This window comes from Solanum tuberosum, unplaced genomic scaffold (assembly GCF_000226075.1).
Source record: "Solanum tuberosum cultivar DM 1-3 516 R44 unplaced genomic scaffold, SolTub_3.0 scf00008, whole genome shotgun sequence".
Lineage (NCBI taxonomy): Eukaryota > Viridiplantae > Streptophyta > Magnoliopsida > Solanales > Solanaceae > Solanum > Solanum tuberosum.
In genome coordinates this window covers 2,551,326-2,561,127 of record NW_006238934.1, presented here as the reverse complement: position 1 = coordinate 2,561,127, position 9,802 = coordinate 2,551,326, and the positions used below count along the sequence as shown (strand labels likewise).

Here is a 9,802-nt window from a genome sequence, read left to right as displayed (position 1 = left end):
CACCCCCCCCCCCCCCAAAAAAAAGTACAATAGAGATGAAAAAATTCACATTGCAAAAATGTATCTCCAAAGTAAAAGATACGTTGAGATATTTTTCAGAAAGAAGATTTCCAAAAACTGAAATCTAAATGGATAAGTATCTTACAGAACCATGCCAATCACCACGGTGAACAGTACCAAAAGACCCTGAAAATAGACAAACTGTGTTAGCTAAATCAAATGAGAATGTTATGGTACTATAGAATCCCAATATAATGTGTCCCCTCAAGGGATAAAAAACATCAGAACATAACTGACAATTAACCAAGCAACCACAGCTCACACTATTCAGATGGCTAAAATCCAGGAGACATAGATTACCTGCCCCGATTTTCTCCATCAGAACCAGATCATTCCATGGAATATTGAACTCTTCTACATCGAGAGCAAGTTCTTCACTTGGTATAGCAGAAACGACATGACCTCCTCCAGCAAGAAACCTAGTATCTTTTACTGTATCTGCTCGTGTCATCAATGGTTGAGCATCTTCCTGTAATGGAGGGACATGCTTCAAAAGAACCAGGTCCTTGTCCATGTTCACTGGATTTAACATACTTGGAGGATTATACATTTTAGAAAGTTGAGATTCTTTGTCTCGTCCCTTTTTCCATGCATTTAATGGAGGCAGAGGTAACTGAGAAATTTCATCACGATTACTTGAACTAGAGACTGCATTGTTTCTGTCCATGCTACTTCTGTCTGATTGTCCTGCATCTCCATCAGCTGCAGCTCCTGCATCAAATACTAATCATTATGAATCCCTGAAACAGGACTAGATGGATCTAGTATTCACTAACAAAACTGAAGAGAAATCGTCCAAAAACAAAATAGTAGTAATATTTATTTGCACAAGTTAAAAAAAAAGATTTCATACTTTCTTGTACTTACTTTCCTAGATAAAGGTCAAGGTAGAGCACTAGTGTGATTAATTTGCCTTTGCATACTAAAACTTTAGGTTGTCCCAGAAAAAAAGAAGGAAGATGTGAAGTATGTAAATATACATGTATATATGCTGATGCATTTCCAAATGTTGATCGAATTCTCTACAAACAAAACTCAACACTCAGTAGATAGGACTTGTGGAGGTGGGAAGCAAGGATAGATGGAGTTTTTCCATTTAAAATCATACTACCACAAGCTTTTGATGAGGAAGGATGGGCTTCCTGCATGTATTAGTTTGGATTCCTAGCACACGTAAAAAGGTGTGCTTCGCTTGGTTGGCAGCAAGGGAGCAGTTCTGACCTCTGGAAACTTGAGGAAGAAGAGGATCACATATGTTAGCTAGTGCTTTATGTGCAGATGTTCAAGAGAAAATGTGGACCACCTCTTATTGCATTGTCAGGTAGATGCACGATTATGGGTTGTCTGGAACTAGCTCGAGGTGTACCTTTCAATATGTTAAAGATGAACATAGTATGTTAGAGTTCATAGATTCACTACAGGAATAGATGCTTATTCTGGTGAGAACCTTCTTTTTGTTTTTGTACAGAAGGGTTTCACACTTCGTAATTATCCAGGCACCGGCTTAGTACCAGGTTTCTAATTTTATTCTATAATATACACCACTTTACCTGTTCCAAAAAAAAAAAAAACTTGAAACTCTGGATTGCCAATGTAATCAATTGTGTTTTAAGACATTACAGTGTTGAATAAAGTTATAAGCAAGCTGAAAGTATACTCCATTCAAGTAAGACAAATAACTACACATACTACCAAACTTTTCAGGAGATTCTAAAAAGTTCGACAGATTATCAGATTCCAAATACTTTTGAACCAAAATAAAAGGAAACTTGGGACAAGGGAGTATTTTGGTGGAATGCAGCATGCTAGACTGAAGCAATTTTAAAATTGTGTATGAACCTGAATATCTCTCAACATATCATGGCAAAGGCCAAGTAAGATGTTGGGAAAGGACAATTCAAAACAAACACCAACGATGCATTTTTTAAGCAGTTAAAGAGTTAGATAATCACCAGCTGAAGAATCATCAAACAGTAGATTAAGTGATTGACTATCCAAGAAATACTGTTTGGCCAATGACCTCAAATCAATTGTAGGCTCAACTTGTCTGTATCTCGGAAAGCGCAAAGGTGAAGGGATTAAGATGGAAGATGGACCATTCAGCAAGGAATCTGGTTCGCTTAATACTCCAGGCTTACCGATCAAATCAACCAGGTACTCCCTGTATGGTCAAGAGTTACATGTCAATACTAGCACTCCTTCCTAATATGAGGCTAACCAGGTAGCACACAAATGTTTAGCATATTTTAAGACTATATATGTCTATCATGTAAACTGAATCCAGCAGAAAAGCTCAACAGATGAAGATAACAGACATATCCAGTTACTAATCTAATTCCAACTTAAAGTAGCACTGTAGCAGTGAGAAAAATATTTTCCTGTTATTCACTACACCATCTGCTTTGGATATCTGATTCTACTTGCTTCTAGTACTTTGGTTCTTCTTATCTGCATTTGGGGCTGCACGGAAGAAGAGAAGGATCTTCTTTGCATTGGAATTTGGATCATGATTTAGAATCTGAGTGATTAAGACCGTATGACAAATTAAGGTACATTCCCTATCTCATCAACAGTGGATCAGTTTTTTCAAGATACTTTTAAAAAATTCAATCTCTGCATATTAGTAAGAACTACCATTCCACTCAAATATCTTAATTTCAAATTTCTAAGAATGCTGCAGCAGGTACTAAGAGAAGCAAACTTCTGCTAGCGACTGAATCTCTAAAGATATATTTTATCACATCAGAAAGGTCACATATTAGTTATTACAATAAGAAATTTTGCCATAGTCATTTTCAGTATATATATTGAACGGCTTTTTTTGAAAAATAAATCATATTTTGAATTTCTTGTTCTTCACCAGCTTTACGAAACCAAAGAAAACATTCAAAAAAAGAAAAATTGGAAGTTGTGCATAGCATAAATAAAATACCAGGTGAAAGAAGGCAGAAAGCATATATACAATGTTATCAGCAGACACATAATAGCAGTAGGAAAGTAAATCTTGATCATTTCATACAATATATATGAGGGGTATCAGTTTTCCAAATAAAAGTAAGTGGTAGCATCAATTACCATCCGTTTAAGGACTCAACACACCATCCCCAAAACTATACTTATCTAGGACAAAGGTATCCAAAAGGTGAAGTATTCTTTCCCACTTTATATCCTAGTAAGATTTCTTTTCAAATGAACCAAAGATTATAATACACATCATATGTAATCTGAACGTTTACCTGTCACGTTCAAATTGAACAAGACATGAGGAAGCATCAGAGCTATTACAATATTTACATCCCTTGGCAATTCGACATGGTAAATCAATGATGTCAGCTAGCACCTGTAATGATTACATAGATGTTAATGATAAAACATTAACCTTGTACACGACATCCAAGCTAAGACACTATGGATTGCAAACAATATTCACTCTAAGCGCAGAATAAATAGAAAATAAATACAATATCAGTAAGGTTTCTATTTAGTGATAAATACACCATTAGTCTGATTTTTATCCTTAATTTTTCCTTTACAAATTAGATATACTGACTTATACCAGAACCAACTAAACAGGTACATACTTTAAAAAGCAAAGCACGATGCCTGCAAAGCCCAACAGACAGGCTACCAATGGGAAGCACGATAGTTCCAAGACGATGCTTCAGGTCATCACTGCACCCCTTTGACATGGAAACCAACTCCTCTTCTCCAGCAGGAGCTGCACCCCTTTATAGAGAGAATAAAGCTAATTACAAAAAGAAAAAGGAAAAAGGTGGGTCTGTTGGAGCTTCTAAGAAAAAGCTTTCAGTACTCACCCCATATGATCGCAAACCAACTTGGCAAGCTGATCAACAGCTTCTTTTGTGGTGATGCAACTAGGGGATATGCTATGAATTCTATTCTGCAGTTCCTTCAAGCTGAGATCATTACACTGATCAATTAAAATCACTTCAACAGATGGTGCTTTAGAGGGATCAACTGCCTTCAATGATTCAATTGATGGGATACGGCCACTTTCTTGCAGAACTGAGCAGAGAGCCCAAACATATGGGTCCATCCCATAAATCCAATAAAATCCATCAGGGACTTTGTCAAAGTACGACATACATCCATTTATCTGGCATAAAATAAAGAGACCAGAGCACTTTATCAAAAAAAAAAAACTTTATCAAAATAAAGAGACCAGAGCAAAAAAATGACATTAGGAATGATGACCTGGAAAATCTGGAGACTGTCTCAACTCTCAATTGAGAATGAGAAGAGATCTGTAAGATCATAAAATGATAAAACACAATAGAAAGGCAACATCTAGTCAATGGGTGAGTATGACTACATTCCAAAAATCATCAAGGTAGTATGAAGTAGCTCCTATTCCCACAAAACATGAAATTAATAGAAGAATATGTGATCAAACTTCTTTTTTTATCATATCATTTTCTAGGGTCTTGCAGAAACAAGGAAGAAGCTTGTCAGTGCCGAGATCACATTTTGACTACGAGAAAGGCTTAAAACTTTTGAGGTAGTGTAAACAGCTCAGCCTCATTGTATTTGACAACAACGAAAGGAGAAATAGGAAAGTAGAAAGAAGAATAGGGGTGATCGAGATTAGCACTTAAAAAAGTTTGACTCACTCCATTCCCCTACGGCCCTACCCAAGAGGCAAGAGCCCATCAGTTGTCCATTCCCACTTCGCTCCTTTAGTGACTTGACCCCCAACCTTAAGGGATGGGGTCTGACAACTGAGAATTTATGGAAGAGCAGAATTCCATGTGTTTGGCTAGTTGTAAATAGCCCCAGGACTATAGGACTATGGAACATGTGATTAATATTTCTATTCAGCGGACAAGGTTATTGGCAAGAAATTATTGAATCCATCGGTTGGGCTCATAATTAATAAAAAGTTGCTCCTGCTACTCAGCCGAGAGCCTTGAGCATTATACAAGGACTTGTTGTAGGAGTAACCCATTACCTACTGGGTGGAATTGCCACAACATGCGCATTTTTCTTAGCAAGAATTATTGTAGTAGGATAAGGGCTAGGAGGATTTGAAAAAAAATTATGGCACTACGATTCGTAAAATAAGCTTTTTATTTTGTGGAGTTTCATGTGTAAAAGATCGGCAAGACATGAATCACTTTCTTTCATATCGTCAAATAACTCCCCCTTTTGGTGGAAAATACTGTGTTGATTTGGTCTTCAATGGGTGATGTCAATTGTCAGGCATTGTCAAAGAAGCATTGTTTAGCTGGACCTTTATAAGACGGAAGAGAAGACGAAAGGTATGGATTGTTGCTCCACTTACTCTTATGTGGACGGTATAAAGAGAGAAATAGGAGAGCATTTGATAGAGTAGAGAAGAACTTTGTTCACTTGATAATAGTCCTTATCCCTTATTTCATGCACCCACGAGGTCCTTGTTATATTTTTGTAAGGTTCTACTTTTGGTATACTTCTTGTATATTGGTATTTTTGTCCATTATTAATAAAAATTTATTACAACAACAACAAACCCAGTGAAATACCACAAGTGAGGTTTGGGAGGTTAGAGTGTATGCAAATCTTACTCATACCTCATAGGGGCAGAGAGGTTGTTTCAGGAGGAGACTCAACTAGAGTACAACAAATTAAAGTAGGAAAAGGAAAAGCACTGAAGAAAATTCTCAAAAAAAAAAAGCACTGAAGAAACCATAGCAACTAATAAGGAATCATTAACAATAACAAAATAGTGCGATAACAGAAACCCAATAAATAATAGATGATGCTAGAAATCAAAATCAAGACTCTACAAGAATAATTAATAAAATTTTATCATGATAAAAAAAGGATGGGTCTGGTTGTAACACAATGAATATACTTTGGGTCTAACTCACCCCAAAAGCTAGTTTATGATGTGACAATTGTCCAAAACCATATAGAGAGACTTTAATATAAAATACTCAATCAACGTGGGACTCTAACAAAGGATCCACCAATCACAATATATAATAATTATGCGTGTATTTGCATTTGAAAAGCACATTCATTCCTCACTTAATCGCCTACTTTATGCATGGAGACATTTATAGTCTAAACCAAATCCTAAACTGAGTTATTTTGTTGTCCTGCATAGGTTGTCTAAGAATTTCTTAAAGAGTTTAAAAAGGTCCCAGATAATTCCACTTAATGTCAAAAAAATTTAGGTTGGATGATCAATTTTTTGATATGACATATCAGAGCCAACATTTGGAACGCCCATCCTAACACCCATATGACCATATTGTAGATCATGTGTGGGATTATATATAGTCATTAGTTGTTCTACGTGATTATAAAGGTGTTGACCATTTCACCTATTACCTTAAGTTTTGGGTTGGAAACTCAAAGCCTCTCACAATCCACCACTTAATCAGCTAAGACATTGTAATCAGATGTGGATCCAGGATTGAACTTTATGAGTTTGAGTTCACAATTATATCGATTGAGTAAGTTCAAAGTCTACTATTTGTACTTATAAAATGAATTTTTAAAGCATACACCAGTTTGAACCAACTAGCTTCTACACTACACCCTTCAATGTTGGTAAAGTTGAAAATCATTGCTAAACAATTACTCTTAATTCTCTCTTTTACCAATATGAAATGATCAAAGGGTTCCTAAATCATACAAACGTCAAGCAATAAATGCCATACCCACAATCGATGTGACATTGTTTCCGCTGATGCAGTAGAATCTGAGTCTCGGGATGCCAATACATCAGTCACAGGATCCAAGAAGTTTGGACTATCAGCACAGGTTGCTTCTGAAGAGAGCCTTATTGCCAAAGCTAACTGCAGCTGATAACTCTCTTCCGTCTGCTGCGCCCAGCTCCTTGCCACCGACGAGCCGCAGCCGTCATTCTTATTCCCAAAGGAGGTCCCCACGTAGTTCTCCCCAGACAGCGAGCTACCACCGAAGCTACCCTCGCTTGATTGCCTCTGCGACCCGATCGAACTAGGTACCAGAAATGATCCGACCCGGTTCTGTGATTGTATCATGCGGTGATCAATCAAGTCCCAATCAAATACTTTACCTCTGTTCTTCTCGAGGGAATTAGACTCGCCGTACGGCGTTACACCAGCTCCGGCAGAGAACTTCGGCGCCGGCGGCTGGAAAAAATTATCATCAGGAATTTGATTCAACAAAGTATAACTCGATCGTCTACCAGACATTTCCCTGTATAAAATGTTCAATTACCAACTGCCATTACTCTGTAACTGTGCAATTTTCAGCTCAAACAACGCCTCTCTCTCTAACTTTTCTCACACTAAGAAAGAGGAAGGAGAAAATGGATGTATTTGTAATATTCTGAGAATTTTTGAGGTGTAAAAAAGTAAAGTAGAATTGTGGGCTTTACTTAATTAATTATAGCAAGTGGGGCTGTTTGGTCATGAGGCGGAAAGATGCATAGAATTCTGTGCGTGAAACGTGAAGGTTTCCGGCTTCTGACCTTTTACTTGTTTTTTCCTCTTCTGGTGAGCTGAACTTAACCCATGACTTTTAGCCTCTACGTAGACAAACGCATGCTCTACTACTCCATCTGCTTCATTTTACGTGACCTCGATAATAAAATGTATGGTATATATAAATAGATTTTTTAATTTAATCTCATTTATATTTATGTTCTTTAGTTTTGATAAAGCACAAGTAGACGTTTAAACTTATATAAAGTTGAACTAGTATACACATGAGTCATATATGTCATACTACATTTAGGGGTTGTTTGGTACAAAAATTAATAACGCAAGGATTAGTAATTCAGGGATTAGTAGTGCAGGAATTAGTAATGCAGAGTTTATTTTTATCAAGTGTTTGGTTCATTATTTCTCACCTCATCTTGTGTTTAGATTAAAACTTTATAAAAAGTTTCTTTCCAATTATACCCTTGAATTATTATGTAATTGGGTCAAGGTAGATAATTATCGGACAATATTATTATTTTATGGCCTTTCTAACTAGCTATGAGAAGAACAATTTTGTTGTCATGTTTGCTATATTTTCACTTGAATTATTTGAGGATAAATAATTGTCATCTTAATAAATTGATCACTCACAAAATGTCATTTTTAAAATTTTAAAAAATGAATCATCTACTTTTAAAATTGACAAGGCGATCAACAATGATAAAATTGAATAAATCATCTACATTTACACATAAAAATTGCAAGTTGTAATTTTATGTATGTAATTTTTAAAATTGTTCAAAATATAAATAATTAGAAAACCACACAAATATATATATATATATATATATATGTATACACACACATTCAATTAAGATCACAAACGTCATATACAAATAAACAACTCACCTTTCAAATTTGTATTTGATTTATTTAGTAACAAACAACTCTCTCTAAATAATTTGTAAGCTAATTTATTTAAATAAATTTACTAGTACAAATATAAATCATAAAATCAAGAAAATAAACAAAATAATTAAAATGATTTGAGGGATATTTTTGTCTTTACATAGACTTATCCCATGGTATTATATTCTATGTATTACTAATACCTCCAATTGGAAGGTATTATTAATACATCATATAATACCATGTAGGAGGTATAACTAATTCATGGATTAGTTATACATAGGCTCAAATTCCTACCAAACATAGTACTAAATAATACCTTACATAATACATGGACTATTTCTTCTAATGTGGCCTACCAAACGACCCCTTAAGACACAAATTGTCAAATAGGGTACTATGTAAGAGTGTGTCTATTTGTTCAACTTTATACAAATTTAAATGTTTAATTCTACACACCCAAAATTGAAGGGTATAAATATGAGTTAAGACCAAGTTAAACGGCATATTATTATTATTATTATTATTTGGGAAAAGGGTAAAAAAAATGTCTTTAAATTGTGTGAAATGAACAAAAATGTCCTTAATTATAGGTTGGCTCAAAAATGTTCTTGTCGTTAATACTTTGGTTCAAAAATGTACTTGCAGTCATTACTTTGGTCCAGAAATGCCCCTATATTTACTAACATGGTAAAAAAAATGTTATTTTCTGAATAAATATATTATTTCTTTTCTTTTTAAACACGTCTTCTTCCTAATTAAAATATTATTGAAGAACCCTATTCTTGGACAAGTAATTAGGAACAGATTGAGTAATTATATATTATCATGACAGTCACCGACCACTATTGATAATCACCATCATCTGTCACCACTATATGTCACTAACAATTGCTATTAGTCAGACTACCATTCCTATCAGTATCACTATCAATTATCATTATATGTTACCAACAATTGTTATTAGTCATACTATTATTATTATTACTACGATCCACCACATTCTCAATCCATCATCACCTCTCACATATAATCACTATTGTTAGATACGATTTATGTTGACCACAATCCACAATCATTACTGTTGCTCCCAATTGCACACGCAAGTGTACGTGGTCGCTCAAGTAATATAGTGGCTCTTAAAAGAATCAGATTATCGAACCCAAAGGACTTGTCAATTAACGATTTTTACTAAATTATATTGGTCTAATTATTTATTTAAGAGTATCAAAAGAAAAGAATGCAAGAACAAAATAATAAAATTATTTACAATAGTTGAAAAATCTCAGGGCTGCAGCATGTAATGAATCTCATGTATCATATTCTTGGCTTAGAACTAATTTTAGTTGTCTAGTGTTGGGTTTAGCAAGGTGTGAATGGGAAATAAAAAAGAGAAAATGGAAAGAGGAAAAACC

At 35.0% G+C, this 9,802-nt stretch overlaps 1 protein-coding gene across 2 annotated transcripts in view; it reads right to left on the bottom strand.

Annotated features, from left to right (window-relative positions):
• The window catches only part of LOC102597348 (serine/threonine-protein kinase CTR1-like), a 14,599-nt gene extending 7,058 nt beyond the window's left edge, over nt 1–7,541 (bottom strand). The window contains exons 1-7 of one of the 2 annotated variants that reach the window (XM_015309781.1): nt 6,729–7,541; nt 3,876–4,177; nt 3,642–3,786; nt 3,297–3,400; nt 2,013–2,221; nt 361–771; nt 146–186 (exon numbers count right to left, since the gene is read on the bottom strand). In XM_015309781.1, coding sequence (XP_015165267.1) covers nt 146–186; nt 361–771; nt 2,013–2,221; nt 3,297–3,400; nt 3,642–3,786; nt 3,876–4,177; nt 6,729–7,247 — 1,731 coding nt within the window. In that variant the 5' untranslated portion in view covers nt 7,248–7,541. The remainder of the gene's footprint in view (nt 1–145; nt 187–360; nt 772–2,012; nt 2,222–3,296; nt 3,401–3,641; nt 3,787–3,875; nt 4,178–6,728) is intronic. The other variant, XM_006339053.2, reaches the window with a different exon arrangement.
• Nucleotides 7,542–9,802: the final 2,261 nt, after the last annotated feature.